General features: G+C 41.7%; 2 protein-coding genes across 6 annotated transcripts; both read left to right on the top strand.

Annotated features, from left to right (window-relative positions):
• Positions 1-224: 224 nt before the first annotated feature.
• Positions 225-4,645, top strand: stoml2 (stomatin (EPB72)-like 2). The gene is made up of 10 exons (XM_044053581.1): positions 225-385; positions 1,179-1,331; positions 1,439-1,538; positions 2,009-2,067; positions 2,175-2,276; positions 2,366-2,500; positions 2,590-2,734; positions 2,872-2,951; positions 3,050-3,178; positions 3,622-4,645. The coding sequence occupies exons 1-10, from the start codon at positions 344-346 to the stop codon at positions 3,727-3,729; spliced, it is 1,053 nt and encodes a 350-aa protein (XP_043909516.1). The 5' UTR covers positions 225-343; the 3' UTR covers positions 3,730-4,645.
• Positions 4,646-5,232: 587 nt separating this feature from the next.
• On the top strand, positions 5,233-16,689 carry pigo (phosphatidylinositol glycan anchor biosynthesis, class O). 5 transcript variants are annotated; one of them, XM_044012941.1, is made up of 11 exons: positions 5,233-5,292; positions 7,110-7,591; positions 7,680-7,823; positions 8,306-8,429; positions 8,667-8,826; positions 9,252-9,434; positions 9,795-11,391; positions 11,735-11,938; positions 12,460-12,644; positions 13,353-13,423; positions 14,161-16,689. In XM_044012941.1, the coding sequence occupies exons 2-11, from the start codon at positions 7,111-7,113 to the stop codon at positions 14,288-14,290; spliced, it is 3,279 nt and encodes a 1,092-aa protein (XP_043868876.1). In that variant the 5' UTR covers positions 5,233-5,292; position 7,110; the 3' UTR covers positions 14,291-16,689. The 5 variants fall into 5 exon arrangements, with proteins under 5 accessions (XP_043868876.1, XP_043868875.1, XP_043868878.1 ...); XM_044012940.1 differs by having other exon boundaries at positions 5,244-5,423; XM_044012943.1 differs by lacking the exon at positions 5,233-5,292 and adding an exon at positions 5,616-5,639.
• Positions 16,690-17,222: the final 533 nt, after the last annotated feature.

Below are 17,222 nucleotides of genomic sequence, written 5' to 3'. Positions count from 1 at the left end.
AGGTTAAAGGGAAACCAGCATACAGAGCTAAACCTTCCCTTTTTTTAATTTAAGATGACACCAATTCAGACTAAATTTCATAATCAAAAAGCAACTAAAAACTACCTGTTACTGGTGTAAAACAAAACAAAAAACTACATGCTACATGCTAACGGAACGATTATCGTTGGATTCATGTTACGCGCGCTGGCGGACATGTTTGAGCGCTGGACCACTGATGTAACTTTAGTTTCCTGTTCGGAGAGGGTCACTCACTCACTCACATGAGTGCAGAGTTTTCACGTAGTGTCAAATAAAAAAAGCTGAATTTCTTTTCTACTTTCTATTCTTTTGTGTTTCAATCATGTTACGGTCGCTGTGTCGAGCCGGCGGCGCCATTTTGCAGGTAAAACAACAGTGATTTATGTGTTATTTCTGGTTACTTAGCTTGAAAGTGGGTGTCATTCCGTGATCACCGGGGTGTTAATAATCCACGAAAATGTCATTCACAAATGTCACTGTGTCCGTGTCGGTGGATGTACTGCTTTATTATATTGTTTGTTTTTTACAAATCACTACAAGAACAATTAAAGGATTGTTGTTTTTCTACGTGCTTGTTAAGATTTACATTCATGATTTTCAAAGGAAAATGTCACAAAGTCAATCAAAGCTTCATTCAAAACGTTCTATAATAGAAAAACTTTTCTCCAAAAAGGATATAATTAAAATGTATTTAATATACAGTCCTTTACTCATGTTTGTTTTTTAGATTTGTATGTTTAGAGCTGCAACTAACGATTATTTTCATAATTGAGTATTCTGTCCATTAATCGAGTATTTGTTTGGTCCATAGAATGTAATAAAATATTGATAAATGTGCATTGATGTTTACCAAGACCTGTAAATGATTATGTTCTCTAATGTCCTGTTTTGTCGACAAACCAAGAATCAGTTTCCGATTCAGTTTGAATGATTTCTTTGTTTGCGGCAAAATCATAAAACTTGTTTAAATTATTGAAAAAAAGACACAAAAAAACAAATCCATTAATAATCTAATAATCAAGTTAGATAAGACAAACTTTATTTATTCATCCCCTTGGGGAAATTCAAATATCCCATAGCTCACAAATATAACAAATTGTCATACAAATCTGATGTTGTTGTGTTCTGTAACAAACCATCGTGTGTGTTTTGTGTAGCAAAGCCAGAGGACTGCTCCCAGGCTGTGGGTGACACCAGCGCAGCAGCGATGGGCGTCTAGTTTACCCATGAACACCGTGGTGCTGTTTGTGCCGCAGCAGGAAGCCTGGGTGGTGGAGAGGATGGGTCGCTTTCACCGCATCTTAGAGCCAGTATCCTCCATCGTTCCTGTTAAAGTTCTACTGCGATGAAAGTTGTATGTACTAACGTGTGTTATGTTTACTAATTTTTCTTCCACTTTGTTTATTTTTTTATTTAGGGTTTAAACTTCCTCATCCCTGTGCTTGACCGGATTCGTTATGTGCAAAGTCTTAAAGAGATTGTGATTGACGTCCCAGAGCAGTCTGCTGTGTCTCTAGGTAAGTAATAATAACAATAATGGGTATTTCTATAGACCTATATTACAGTTTCAACACTATCACCAAAATAGCATCAGCACAAATGTATAACAATCAAACAAAGTAAAGATCATTAAGACCAGGTTAAATAATGTAGTACAAGTAATATATGCACAATTATAGCAAGGCTTTTTTAAATAAGTTAGTTTAAGAAGTGACTTAAAAGCAAAAACTGATTTTGAGATGTACAGAGAGGGAGATGTGTAAGTTCGTTTGGGCTATAAAATGTCAGAAAATGTTGATCAGTGTTGGAAACCTGGAAATGATTATGTTCTCAAATGTCTTGTTTTGTCCACAAACCAAAAATAATTCACTTTTAATTATTTTTTATACATGAATTAGTGTGAGGACCCTTCACACCATCATTTTACTGATAATTGAAAACAGTTCTGTCTCAGTAACATGATTTATTAACGGCCTTGTCTTTCCAGATAATGTAACGCTACAGATTGATGGAGTGCTTTACTTAAGGATCCTGGACCCATTTAAGGTATGTTTGGAGAATTTCAAATAGGTTTTCTCTATGTTATACTTTGATATTAGTTATATAAATTGTGTTTTTTTAAATCTCTCTCCTTCCTGTGTGTTTGTTCTCAGGCCAGTTACGGCGTTGAGGATCCAGAATACGCCGTCACTCAGTTGGCTCAGACCACCATGCGTTCAGAACTGGGCAAACTCACGCTGGACAAAGTGTTCAGGGTAAAGACATAAACTACTGTCGTGAAGAAAAGGAGAAATAGTAATAAATGTGCTGTGGATATATATAAACATCCACTTTCATTTCAAAGGAAAGGGAGTCTCTCAATTCCAACATTGTCCACTCCATCAACCAAGCATCGGATGATTGGGGAATTCGCTGCCTCCGTTACGAAATCAAAGATATTCACGTTCCACCTCGTGTCAAAGAGTCCATGCAGATGCAGGTGAGAGTGATATTTCCACTTTTGAAAGAAGAAAGTTGAAGCTTAAGGGAGCCTTTTAATCGTTTAATTTATTCATGTTGTGTGTGCAGGTAGAGGCCGAGCGTAAAAAGAGAGCCACGGTGCTGGAGTCCGAGGGGACGAGGGAATCAGCCATTAATGTCGCCGAGGGTTGTAAACAAGCTCAGATCCTGGCGTCTGAGGGTGAAAAAGCAGAGCAGATCAATAAAGCATCTGGTACGTTCATTAAGTTCCACACTTTAGTTGTTATATATCTGTGCTTGTCTTGTAGCACAGATAGTTAGAGACACAGCTGTTGTTCTGTTGTAAATAGAGCTTATTTACGGTTGTATGTCTGTGTTTTTTTCTTCCAGGTGAAGCCCAGGCCACTATAGCCAAAGCTGAAGCCAAAGCCAAGGCCATCCGTATGCTGTCGGAGGCTCTGACTGAGCAGGTGAAAACAGAGAAAACTCAACATCATAGTCTTCATTTGAAAGTTCATGTCGTTGATGTTTTATGTAAACCCCCCCCCTCCCCCTGTGCCTCATACAGAATGGAAATGCCGCTGCTTCACTGAGTGTGGCTGAGCAGTACGTGTCTGCGTTCTCAAACCTTGCCAAACAGTCCAACACCATCCTGCTGCCCTCTAACACCGGGGACATCAGCGGAATGGTCACACAGGTATCAAGTACAATGTAATCATACACATGTTCTGCAGCAGAGCCACGTTAAAGTTTAACTAAACTGCTAAACCACTGTTTTTTTCAGTCTATATACAGTGTGTATCTAGTAATGTTATTTGTTGATCCAGGTGGACATTTCCACAGTTCAGGGTTAAAGTATTGAAATTATACATAAAATCTGCACCAAAAACACCAGCTAGTGCATTCAAATTCTGCTTTCTCATGCTTCACTGGTCCAGTATTATTTTTTAACCTTCTGGTCCCTCTTAACCTCCAAGTTAACGTCAGAAATTTCCGATATGATCGAAAACATCAGTAGTTGTTTTATTAACTGAGCTAAGGGATTCAAAATGTCCCTTAACTGCTCTTGGATGTATAGAAAACGTGCCTCTGTATCATGTTCGGTGGTGACCGTCGTGTTGTTTTTCCCCTGCTCCTCAGGCCATGACCATTTACAGCACGCTGGCAAAGACGACACCAAAGGTTGCAGCAGACGCGTCGGAGGAAAAGAGTGAATACCTCCACAACCAGTCGGAGCCGACTCAGTAGCAGAGGTTTCAAATATGAACTCAGAAGAAGTGAATGAATGACACAGATGCAGGAGACGGAGGTTATAACCATGTTCTGAAGACTCCAAGGCATCAGTGAAGTTCAAACAACAACAGAACAAAGAAGAAGAAGAAACACCAACTCACAATCTGTCACTGTCTTGCCTTGGAGTGAGGACATTTTCCTCACTGACTTTTGTTCATGTTTTCAAGTTATTGTCATATTAGGAAATAAACACCGGGATGTAACAGCTGTCGGATTGTGTTTAAAACATTCAGCCCTGATTTAATGTTTTCCTCTCTTTGTTCCACTGTTGTTTTCAGGTTTTGTAGCTTAATTTTTTATTTATGCAGTAATTTACAGTCAGCTCAGGTTAGAAAAAAACGCATTTACAGTTATTATTGTCAGTTCCTCAGTTGACTTCAGCAACTTCTCTGGGACCAGCATCTTTGAGTTGGTGGGTGTAATGTCTGGCTGCAGCCTCAGAGTGGTAGGAAAGTGTAGTTTACTTGTATTTGATAAAAACGTGCAACACCCTTACGACAAAAGTTGTTCCAGAATTAATTTGTTCTCCATGCTTGGCAAATACCCCAGAAAGCCCAGAAACAAATGTTCCATTTATTAAATTGACATGTTGTGTGGGATATTCATTAAGCACTTGTTAAATGTCATGTTTCGCTGCAAAAGCAGCACGTTTGTCCTTTCATGGAATTCCTTTATGTAAAGTTAAATCAGCCAAGTCTCTCATTTGAAACTCAAAGTGAAAGGATTTTAAGTGACGGCAAATGATATTGTGGAAATAGGCACTTCTTTAAAAAGTATACAATCATATTGGAAAGAGATGGTGTGTGAATTGAGAGACTATTGGATTTATTTGGGTGTAAGTAACTGAATAAAAATTAAAGTTTGTGAAAAAGGGAAGTGTCTTTAATTGTGTTTTTATTGTATTTTATGTTTTTATTGTATTTTATTGGCTATAACCAGCGTTGTAGTTATCATGACAATTATTTATTAGTGTAAGCTATTTTTAGGTTTAAATTGTTGAAGCCAGAGTCTCTTATTTTGAAGGCCAGAGTGAAAGGAAGTGGCAATGAGTGTTATTGACGGTGAGTGTGAGAAGCAGAATAAAGCCCATAAGTCTGGTGTTCATAATATAATACAAATAAAAACGATGACAATAATAATATATGGATCGTAACAAAAAGAGACTACTATTTTTCTTCTCACATGCCGTCAATATCACTCGTCTCCACTTGCGTTCATTCTGGCCTTCAAAATAAGAGACTCTGGCTCCGGCTACAACAACTTCCTGTACAACAAAATAGCATATGAGTTGTATGATTTTTTTGTTATTTGACATTTTTACACAATTTTGTTGGCGTGAAGTCTGTCTTAAATCTTCGGTAATAAAGAATGGAAAAAAAACAAACCGACACATCTGATTCAGTGTCACAAACAAAACCGTCCGCAGCCGCCACGTTTCCGCCTGGAGTTCCACGCTCACTGGAGTTCCTAGCTGTGACAAGCTGCCTGTAATCTCACGGTACCGGCGTCTCAATGAAGGTGAGGGAGGCGCCTCCTGGTTCTCTGTTCACCTGAGGCCCCTGCACCTCAGTGTTGTTGTTAACACACACATTCACCTCCGGCCCGCGACCGAGAGAGGACAAACAAACAAAAAAACACCCAGAGACAAGGTCAGTGACGGCAGCGAGGAGAGCTAGCCGCCGCGGCTAACTGCGTTAACTGGTTAGCAGTCGGTTGGTTGGTTGGTTAATTCATTTAAAACGGACACGTTTTAAACACACTCGTTAGTGAAAGTTCACCGATCACAGTGAAACTTTGAGTTTCTGTCAACTGTCAACCGTTGCTAGTGTTAGCATCAGGTGTAGCAGGTGTCACTTCAGGAACAAGTGAGTGTCTGATCTCTGTGTTTTCTTGTATTTGTTACCTCTTTAGGACTTTTTTCCTGACAGAAACATAGACCAGTAGTCCTTAAACGTGGTGCCAATGAGGCAGAATCTCATTTCTGAGGCTGTAGTTAAGATAAGGGCTGAAATTTGAATTGTGGTTATGGTTAAGGTAAGGGATTAAACTTCATTTAGGGTGTATACGTGAATGGAAGTCAATGCAGTGTCCTCAGAAGAATAGGTGCACAAATATGTGTGTGTGTATTTGTTTTGTAGTCTCTGTTGGAATTTCCTGGTATAAACACTGACCTTGTCAGGTCCAGTAGTCCTTGTGGAGATCAAAACCTGCTCTTAATGAGGCAGAGCTGGTTAAGTTAAGGACCAATATTTTAATTGTGGTTATGTTTAAATTCAAAGATAGTTATTAATTGGTGAATATATGTAAGTCAATGAAGTGTCCTCAGAAGAATAGCTGTACTCATATGCGTGTGTTTTGTACCACTTTTCCTTGTATATATATACTGGCCTTGTCAGGACCAGTAGTCGTCACAGAGATCAAAACCTGGTCCTAATGAGGCAGGTCCTCATTTCTGAGGCCCTGGTTGAAGTTAGGTTAGGCATAAAATGGTTATAGATTAGGGTAGGTCCTGACAAGATGTGAGCTGCACAAACCTGTGTGTGCACATATTTGTGTGCACACACAGGTTTGTGTATACTTCTTTTGTATAAATAATGTCTTTCTGGATTGTTAGGCCTCATCTGGACAAAAGCCTGGTTCTAATGAGGTGTGAAGGCCTAATTTCTGAGTTATTGGTTAAAGTAAGAGGTAAAATGAATTTTGTTTGGGTAGTTATCATGGTAGAAGTATTTCAAATCAGTGTATAACAACAATTACTGTATCATGACAATTGTTCAAGTAATAAACATTTACCTTTGCTCCTGAATGAAATTTAAAGAGACCAGTTACATGTAGGGGGAAATGTCTTTATGGACAGAAAACGACAAATTGGCATCTGGTTATGTGTCTGGAACTCCACCTTTAAAGATCAAATATGAAGGTTTATTGATGGAAATGTAATATACTACATATATTGATGTTTGTATTTGTGTACAATTATTTAAAAAATGAGAATAGTTTGGTTAATATTGCCTTAGTAAAGCCATTTACATGTACTTTACAGAAACTCCCATTTTGTGCCACACTGTGGCCTGAATCCAGAGCTTGAGTTCTGTGTTTTAAGGCAGAATTTTCTACACAAATAAAAAAAAAACCCACATTATTCTTTCTGGTTTGTGAAGGCCACTCTGCTAGTACCCTGACGTGCTTGTGAAAGATGAGGGTGAGAGGAGGCGTCCATCTGTAGTCTCACCAGTAGATGTCACTAATTCCTACGCAGGTTGGGACTAACTGGATATGTTTCAGGCTTTGCTTCAGTTCTCCACATAAATGGAAAACCTGTATGTGTGTCTCAGGATGAAGGGGTCTCCAGTTTTGTCCCTCCTCCTCCTCTGCATCTGCTCGTTGTACTTCGTGGGCCTTTACCTGTTTATGGGCGGGTTCCTGCTGGTGAGGCTGGAGGTGAACCGGACCAGCACCTGTGGTGACGTGCTGCAGCCCGGGCAGGAGCCGGTGGACTTCTGCCACACTCGGCCGCGCTTCCGCCGCGCCGTCCTCATCATCATCGACGCCCTGAAGATCGACTTCGCTCAGTTTGACTCCAGCAACTTGGCGCCGCGACCGTACGAGAACAAGCTGCCCGTGGTGGAGGAGATCACCTCCTCCAGACCTCTCCACAGCCGCTTGTATCCCTTCCACGCTGACCCGCCCACCACCACCATGCAGAGGATCAAGGGCTTCACCACTGGATCTTTACCCACGTTTGTGGATGTCGGTAACAACTTTGCCTCCAGCGCCATCCTGGAGGACAATCTCATCCACCAGCTGGGTCAAATCGGTGAGTAGTTACATATGAATTTAAACACTTTCTTTACTAATTGAATTGAAATGTTCCACATCTAATCTCCTCATTTATCTAATCTCAGGAAAACGGGTTGTGTTCATGGGCGACGACACTTGGGAAAGTCTTTTCCCGAAGAAGTTCTATCGCTGTCTGCCCTTCCCTTCTTTCAACGTTAAGGATCTGCACACGGTGGACAACGGCATCCTCCAAAACCTTTACTCCACCAGTATGTATGATTCAAAATGCTTTTATGTCCCTGTGAGTACATTTTACTACTAAGTACCTAAAACAGTATGATATTTAAATTAGAATTTACAACATTTGCTATCTTTTTATTCTATTTTAAAGACCCAAAAAGTTTTTTCACTGGTTTATTTTGATGACCTGTTTTGTGTATTTAGTATTTAGTTTATATATTATTCCTAGTGAAAATACTGTGTAGATAGATAGAGATAGATACTTTATTCATCTCACGGAGAAATTCACTGGATTGGTGTATAATTGCACTGCAGTACAGATATAAAATGATATATAAGACCATAATTGTTGTTCAAGAACTGGCTACTGAAGTGAAGCAACTTTTTATGTCATTTAACTGTTATATTTCACAAGATGGAGCAAAAAAACAGTTAATATTGGTTGAATATATGGGCCAAAAACTCCTGATAAGCGTCCACTCATGTGTCCGTCATGTGTTGGTTTTCACAGTGACGGGTAACGACTGGGACGTCCTGGTTGCTCATTTTCTCGGCGTGGATCACTGCGGGCACAGGTTCGGACCCGACCACCCGGCCATGGCCGACAAGCTCACACAGATGGACGGAGTCATCAGGTCAGAGAAGAGCACAGCTGTTCCGTGTTTGTTTCACAGCCTCCTCCACCTGCTGTCACCACCACCATCATCATCATTGTGACCTTTGGTTCAGCAGATATTAAGATATTTATGAATAATAGAACAGCAGTAAATGAGCTCATGTGAAGTTCAGTAAATTGTTTCAAACTACAATTACCGTCTCTATTTATGTTCTCAGAGCATATTCACTGTTTATATTCTATATTTTCCTTCCAGGTCTGTGATTGACCGTCTGCAGAACGACACTCTCTTGGTAGTGATGGGAGATCACGGGATGACGGACACTGGAGATCATGGTGGTGAAAGTCTGAAGGAGACCGACGCCGCTCTCTTCCTCTATAGTCCAGTGCCTTTGTTTCCAGGACCGCCGTCGCAGGTTGGTGGAGAAGCCCCGGTGTTAGTAAATTAGAGGTTGTGACACAAAAAAAGAGGCGATTTTAGCTTTACTCTTTCACAAAAGATGAAAGAAAATGTGCCTTAAATTTGAAGTAAACTGACTGACTGACCTCTGCTGTTATAGCAAACATTCTCCAAACCAGATTCATTAGATTCTGTTCATGCTCGGTCACAACCTGCAGCAGGAAACTTGACTCTTGAACTTGTTGTTGAATAACAGCAGCAAATAATAAGTTGGTAAGGATTCAAGAGGCAATAGAAGAATACACATAAAACCACTCACTCAATCTTTTCCTGTGTGTCCGATTTCCTTTATTTTATTTAATCAGCAAATATCCAATTTACACTATTTACACTGCCATTGAATGAATGATGTAGTAATCTTATTTCCCTCATGTTTTGCAGGATGAGCCTGATATAGTTCCTCAGACGGACCTGGTGCCTTCACTGGCTCTGCTGCTGGGAATCCCCATCCCGTACAGCAGCGTGGGGCAGGTTCTCCTGCCGCTGTTCCCTCCTCATGATCAGGCAGAAGTTGCACCGACAGGTCCCAGCCAGCTGGAGGCGCTGTGGATCAACGCGAAGCAGGTAGACTGCCCAGTTACAAGCTGATGACAGGATGAAGCATGAATACCTTGACATTTTTTCCCATTCTTCGCCTGCGTAGCTTCATTTGCATTTCACACAAAGCACGGCAGGAAAAAATATGTATGAGCAGTTACAACTGGACTCATCACGTTTGACCTCGCAGAACAAACCGTGTATTTGACCTTGTTTTAAGTTTTTGCATTGAGTTTAAGAATGGATTCATGCAGAAAAGAGTGTTTTGATCCCATGAAAAAGTGATTTTATGCAGAAAAGTCCAGGGCTCACATATCCTGGATAATATCCGGTCATCGTGTTTTCACTTGTATTCATTTTCCAATCATTTTCCCTCTGTGTGTGAAGGTGAACCGTTTCCTGGAGACGTACTCCAGCATGGCCAAAGATATTCCACCTCCACGTCTCTCTCAGCTGAAGGCTGAATTCGCCCGCCTCTCCTCCGAGTACCTGGCCACAGTGGGAGCGGGCCGGTCACCCTCTCCTCAGCTGACCGCCTCAATGCAGGCCTACCTCACCTCCGTCAGAGAAACCTGTCGAGCCACGTGGGCTCGATTCAACCCGCTCAAGATGGCAGCAGGTTTAGTCATCCTGGCCTTCGCCTGCCTGATGTGTTACGTCCTGTCCGAGCTGTCGTTTGTGCTGATCAGGGAGAATGCTCGCAGACTGAAGGCCCCGGCTGTCGTGGCGCTTGCCGTGGGGGTTTGTGTGGCCGTGGGTCAGCTGCTCACACATGGGTACATTGAGGTAGCGTGGTGCCTCGCGGCTGCCGCCCTCAGCGCAGAGCTTCTGTTCTTCTGGTCAGTTTATCGAACGAGAACCGTTCATGTGGCAAAAAATGGATCCAAACCTCCAAAGTGGACCAACTGGCTGACTCGGCGGCGTCTCCTCATTCCTCCCATCCTGGTTGCTTTCCTCCGCTGTGCCTCCCTGCTCTCAGATAGCTATGTGATCGCTGAAGGACGGGTAGTGACCTTTCTCCTGTTGTCCTTGGTTGTCTATACTCCCGTCCATCTCAACTGGGATGGTTTACTCCTACCTCCCAGCTACGACCCTCTGAAGTCTGCAGGGCTGCTGCCCTCGCCGGCCTTGTCTCCTTCCTTTGTGAGGAAAGAAAGCAGCACCCTCTTGGCCTGTGTTGGACTCCTTGTCGGCAGCCTCTACCTTTCCCTGTCGTTCCACGGCTGTCGGGAAGAGCAGGGCTACTGCCAGCCTTCGCCGTTCCTGACTCCTCTGTCGCGGTTGCAGGACAGCCAGATGAAGAACCTCCACTACGCTCTGTCTGTCGTCTCTCTGGGCGTGTGGACGTATCTGCTGAGACACTGCCTCCGCCATTACGGTAACCTCAACTCCTCGGGCGGGGCGGTGTTCACGGCCCGCTGGATTTTGCCACTGCTGTCCACGTGCCTCGGGCTCCACTGGGCTGTTAGCGCCACACCAGAGGACAGCTTCAGGAACCTCGGCGAGATGATCAAGCTGGCCCAGCTGCTCCTCCCCAGGGCCGCCTTCTGTCTCCTAGCGCTAGGGCTGTTCCTGATCTGTCTAGACCCCCTCACTGTGTTCATCAAGACCAGAGCCACAGCTTCAGCCAGAAACTCTTCCCTACCCCTGCCTCGCTATCGAGCCAGCACCGGCATCAGCCCGCAAGCCGAGCTGCACCACCTCATCCCCCAGATCTACCAGCGCATGCGTCGTTCCCTGGACGACAACGAGCCGAGCGTGGGCAGCGAGGTGGACAACAGGCCGGCGGTGGAGGCCTACGGCCTGGGAACTGTGTACTCTGCCCCTCTGCTGCTCTTCTGTGGCCTCTTAACACTTGGTATGCTGCTGCTGCACCCAGAGGGCATGGCTCTGTCCTTCCTCCTGCTGCTGCTCGAAATGGGAGCTCTGCTGCACATCCACGCCTCCGCCACCACACTCCGAGGCCTACAAAGCACATATTCTGGTAAGATTAAATCAAATCAGCTTAATTTGTGTCGCCAAGATTCAAAAATCTCAGTTTTCCTCTGTGGACTTCACACTCTAGTGACATACACTGCCCTAGTATGAAGTATAATTGTCTATCATCTGCATAAGAGTTGACTTACATCAGTGTTTACTTGTGGTGTCATATAGAAGTGGAATAGAACAGGTTCCAAGCACAGAAACTTGAGGGACTCCTGTACATATTTGGCATTAGTGACTCAGCACTAACCTGAACAAACTGAAAACATTCTGATAAATAAGATTTACCATCTTTTTGACTGATAACAGTGAACATTAATGACCTTCTCGTCGTGTTTCCTCAGGTGGCTTTAATGTCCCCTGGGCTCCGATAGTGATGTGGTCTCTGGCTGCCACGCAGTTCTTCCACGCGACAGGTCACCTCCCCACGTTCCCCTCCATCCAGTGGAGTGCTGCCTTTGTGGGATTTCCTGACGGACACACAGGCACTGCAGTGCCCGCCTCACTGGTCACCCTCAACACCTTCGCCTCACACATCCTGTTTGCAGGTAGCGATGACGAGATATTTGTCATGTGTCATTTGTTACACCATTTTGCTTTTTTGGTGTAACATTTATGTGATATTTAGAGTTTTTGGATCACATAAATGTAAGATTATCTTCTTACAAAAATGATTTTTGACCATCGGCTCATCCCTAATGATTTTTTGGAACTGTGCGACTACAATGTGACTCCAGCTTTCCCATTTCAATATCAACAGCTACTGTTGCGCGTTAAACAGTAAACAGTGACAGATTCTTATCATCTCAAATTGTTGTGCGATCTACTGTTTCTCTTGTGAAATAACTGTGGACTGTGGATAGAAATACACATAAATGAACATTTTCTTTGACCAAATCTTTGATCTTTGATAATGTACGTAAAATTTGTAATGTATTTCTTGCTGCTACTTATGATTAAGTAGCAGCAAGAATGATTAAGAGAAAAAATCTTGGATTCTTTTATAGGTTTTGCACTAAAAATAATAGATTTGAAAACACAAGACACTTTGTTCTCTTCTTGTCAACAGTGAGTTGTCCTTTGCTGCTGTTCTGGCCTCTGGTGTGTGAAGCGCGTGGGAGCAGAGGAGGAAGAGCTGCCGGTGATGAAGGAGAAGACGCTGTGATGGAGATGAGACTGAGAGAAAACCCCCAGCAGTTCAGCTCCGCTCTGCTGCAGCTCTCAACACGCTACCTCTTCATCCTCGGAGCACAGGTACCGCCGCACCATTCCTCACCATTCCACTTTAATCTTAATTTAACAGGTTATTAAGCAGAGCCAAGATGAGACTTTAGTGGAAGAATCTTAAAACCTTATTAAAGTTAATCCTGTTGTACATCTCCTCAAATTTAGATTGTAAATTCTTCTAATTAACAGAAATGTGAACATTTGCTGAATTGATCGCTAAATTACAATAATGAATATTTTATGACCAAATAAATCATTTATATATCTCACCCAGAGGTAACAATCGTCTCTCAGTGAGAGATTCAGTCATGATAATTAACATTTTCATATTCTTCTGCCACAATGAGAGAATATATTTTGACGTTTAATCACGTGCTAATGCTTCATTACTTTTCTAATCGATTACGCAGTGAATGTTGAACTAGGATTTCTTCTTTTCTTAGCTTAGCTATATCTATGTTTCCTCCAAAATATTCCTTAAAAACAAATGAAGTAAAGGAATAATCAGCAAATAGGGAAACAGGCCAGGTGTAATATTTGTGTTTGGTGTCATTTGGTTGACATTTGGTGGTGATCCATGTCACCAGCTAATGGATGCTAGCATAAGTACAGTATGTCCCACTGTGAACAACCTTCTATAGAGACTCCAAATAGATATTTTAATCACATATTTCTGTGTGTCCGCTCCGGTCTGTATTCACATCACAGAACTGAGTTCCTCTTCTCTCCTCACAGGTCTTCGCCTCGGTCAGTGCGGCGGCCATTCTCAGGAGACACCTAATGGTGTGGAAGGTTTTTGCACCCAAGTAAGTGCCTGACTGCATTTTCCAGCTCGCGCTCACTTCACAGGCATGTGGACGCGGGTATCACTTCAGGTCTGCGTTACATTTACATCTGTAACTCTGGGGTGGCTGTAAAAGTTGCAGTGCGTTACTTTTGTTGACGCCATTGTTCCAGTCTTTTGTGAAAGGAGAAGACATTCTTCAGCCTAAAACAGGCTTTGTCAGGCAATACTATCAGACCTAAGGGAGCAGTTGTGTGTGTATACAGCAGCAGAGCAGTGGTGGGCGGGGACAAGAGGCATTTATTTTGTCCAACTGCTAAAGGACCATGGTTTTTGAGCAGTAGAATTCACTTTTGAAACTTTCCATGGGCGTTTCTTTGCATTTTCAGTCATAATCCAGCCTCCAACTAGCGCAATGTTGCTTTTGGATTATCTGTGTTGACATAAAACACTGTTTCATGTTCCAGCTGAAGTTGAAAATTGGATTTCCAGCACAGAAATACGTATTTCCAACTCTGGATGTGTATTTTACAACTCAGAAATAAATATTTCAAACTTGGGATGGTAGATTTCCAAATCGGAAAGATGGAACAACCTCAACATAGGATTCCAAGATCGCCGCCACTTTAAAAACTCTCTGTACCATTCAGCTTCTGAATTTACACTCAAACAGTGACTCGCCTGAGATACATTTGTGTCCATTTTTTCCCCCCAACTTCTCAACCAGGACCTGACCTTGTCTTTTCTTTCTCTTCTCAGGTTAATATTTGAAGCCTTAGGTTTCGTGTTGAGCAGCGTGTCCGTGGTGATCGGGGTCACATTAGTGCTGAGAGTCGACGTCGCCGTCGCACGCTGGTTTAAGAGACTCATCCCCGACTCGTCCAGGTAGCGATGACTAAACATGGAAAGCATTTGCTGTCTTTGTTCAATGGAGGGAATTTCTACCGGAGGTCACCTGTCACTGTAACTCCTGAGGATGTCACGTGTTGTATCACACCGAGCTCCGCCTCCTTTTCATCCAGAGGGACTCAAACAAGACATCGTAAACTGTGAGCTTGTGGACTTTTTTTATACAGTGTTTGTTTTTTGGATGCTTTTTTTTGTAAATCATCTCACACAGGTGATGGGATTAAAAGGCCTTTAAGGTCCAGCATTGTACGTGTAAAAAGGGAGAAAAATGAATGTTTATCTTAAAATCCACCGGTGAATGAAACTTTATGAACCAGACAGTGACAGTGTTCACATTGCTGCAGGTGCTGAATACATACAGTTTACAGCAGCTGGACCTGACATTTACCTGTCACAGCTGGAGAAGAACAACTACGTTCAAAAAAAAATCTTGGTGTTTTTTTTTTTTACACGCCGCTACCGAGACTGACGTCAGGGCCGGCTCTCTGCATTTTCCTGCCGTTTTCTTGAAACCTTTTTTCAACCCTCAGTTGGTTCGTTTCACATCTTTATTCTCATTATTTTATTTGAATAACGTGTTTAAATTCATTACTGTGTGATATTTGTGCAGATCTGTGAGAAAGATGTTTTCTTCAGTCTGTAGAATGTGACGTGTATAGGTCATGACAATATTTCATCTAAAATGGTCATTTTACACATTTTGGCTATAAGAAATATTGTCCTACTGTGATTTGAAAATCGCAGTATTGACCCTATTGCGATTTTGATCAAATTTCCATTAATTGTTTAGCCCTCACTCCTCAAACAAAGCTGCTTGTTGACGAGAATAACACAGTAATACACAAGTCATAAAACACTATACAGTAATGATTGTCAAGTATGGACACTGTGAGCAAAATTTGCATGGCAACAAATAATAGTGAATAGGAATATAATAAATAAATATAGTAAACAAACAAAGCACTGTTATTTAAATTAGACAAATCTGAACAACTTCAATTATTCAACTTGTGGTTGTGTGATGCCCGTCCAGTAGATGGCGCCCTATAGGCGACCGCCTGAATGACCTATACCTAGAGCCGGCTCTGACGTGACCCTAATGTGCAACAAAGTGGCCAAACTGAGCAGTTTTAAATGTGATGGGGAAAAGAGCAGTTACAGTCACTGAAAGTTACATTTAAACTTTTCCTGACAGTGATATATAAATAATGAGCAGGTAAACGCTAAAGTGACTCTGCAGAAACTGAACCGACCGCGTGGAGCTGCTTTAATTTCAGCTCCACTTGGCAAAATCCAGCATTTGCAGCACATCATTTAATAAGCTTCTGCTGGAGGAAGTTTTTCAGGATGTACTGCCAATTTACACACTATCAATTACTGTGATAAGATTACGAAACATTCTATTGTCTATAGTCTTCTTTTTTTTTCTTTTTTTTTTAATATTTAAGTCTAATGCTTTTTTATAATCAAGATTGTTTTGAAATCACTGACAAGTTTTCTAATCTCAAATGAAACGGTAGTCTCAATTGGGCCTCATACACCTTGTCCCTGAAATAGGTACCTCTCTTAAGTGTGTGTGTGTGCGTGTGCGTGCGTGCGTGTGTGTGTGTGTGTACTTGTCAGCCTATCTAACAGTGGACCTCAGTGTCGTTTCACACTCACCAATAGGGGACGTTCATGCCAAAAGGGGACATTTTTTCAGGTCCCCTTGATGGTCATGCTTTACATCATGCTGAAATAATGTCGTAGATCTTCTGGTGATTTTTTCTTTTTTATTATTATTTTTGCTAAGAGGGGACCTGCATGTGTGTGAGTGTTAAATAGCCTCCTCAACAATGCCTCTACTGACTTGAGCAGGAATTTCAACGCCTCATTTTAGAATAAAATTTTCTTTTCTGTTTTTATTATTTTAAAAAAAAAAAAAAATTACCAGAAACACAAGTCTACTGTTAGTTGGTGTGAAAGGACAGTCCTCAGTTAGCCTGGTAAACATGTATGTGGGTGTGAGTTTGTGAGAATGTTGTCTGGGCCATTAAAACCCCAGAACCTCCAGAAACACTAATCAGTTAATTTATTTCCGTGTGTTGACTGAGTCCGTCAGTCCTGGTACTGATCCGCAGCTGAAGTCAGCAGCTAATGTTCATTAGCTAATGCATGGAATCGAAAACACAACTTTTTTTTTTTTTTACGCACAAACAATCTCTCGTTTGGAGAAACTGCTGTAGTTTGACGTCTGCTCTTGTGTTGACTCGGTTGTGTGATGAAGGGGAACTTTTTTTTCTTTTAAAATATTTAATATATTAAATAACTTGATTAATTGAAGAAATTCACATTCTGTCGAATAATTATAATAATAATAAAAAGAACTTTTCTACGTGATGTCTGTGTTCCCACTTGTTATTTATGATCGTCCATCCATGTTTTAAGATTATTTATTGTTGCAGTGCAAACTAATGTTTATTGATCCGGTGACTCAATGAAGGAAGTGGCTGCTGCCACAACTTATCTCCTGCCCATACATCAGTCCACGGTGCTTCATTCATTATTCACACAGGCTTTTCCACATTTTCCAGTTTACATAATTGTGAGTCGCTGAAAGTCTCACTTGTACACTAATGTTAGACAGGGACTTTAAGCTTCCATCACCTTTATATCTCGGCTTATGGTTTTACACTTTCAAACAGCATACTTTTTAATAAGATTATTTTAAAGGGTAAAAAAGCACATTTATACACCGAAACACAAATAAGATGTGATTAACAATAAACAAAGTTTATTTCAAATAAGTTACAGCTTAACAAAAAAAAAACAAAGTGTCTGTTGAATAGAATAGAAGCTGTTGAAAAGACACAGATCATTGACAGGTTTTTCAATTGTTCTCATGTTACATTTCATTGGCACCAGTTCACATG

The sequence above is a fragment of the Solea senegalensis genome, linkage group LG21 (genome assembly GCF_019176455.1).
Source record: "Solea senegalensis isolate Sse05_10M linkage group LG21, IFAPA_SoseM_1, whole genome shotgun sequence".
Lineage (NCBI taxonomy): Eukaryota > Metazoa > Chordata > Actinopteri > Pleuronectiformes > Soleidae > Solea > Solea senegalensis.
The sequence above is the reverse complement of the archived record's forward strand: the minus strand, read 5'-3'. Positions and strand labels throughout refer to the sequence as shown.

Bases quoted from the DNA above. Each gene is read 5' to 3' on its own strand.
- stoml2 (XM_044053581.1), top strand. From the start codon at position 344: ATGTTACGGTCGCTGTGTCGAGCCGGCGGCGCCATTTTGCAG. The intron at 1,539-2,008 runs GTAAGTAATAAT...TTGTCTTTCCAG, and splicing joins GCAGTCTGCTGTGTCTCTAG to ATAATGTAACGCTACAGATT. The intron at 2,952-3,049 runs GTGAAAACAGAG...TGCCTCATACAG, and splicing joins CGGAGGCTCTGACTGAGCAG to AATGGAAATGCCGCTGCTTC.
- pigo (XM_044012941.1), top strand. From the start codon at position 7,111: ATGAAGGGGTCTCCAGTTTTGTCCCTCCTCCTCCTCTGCATCTGCTCG. The intron at 9,435-9,794 runs GTAGACTGCCCA...CTGTGTGTGAAG, and splicing joins TGTGGATCAACGCGAAGCAG to GTGAACCGTTTCCTGGAGAC. The intron at 11,939-12,459 runs GTAGCGATGACG...TCTTGTCAACAG, and splicing joins CTCACACATCCTGTTTGCAG to TGAGTTGTCCTTTGCTGCTG.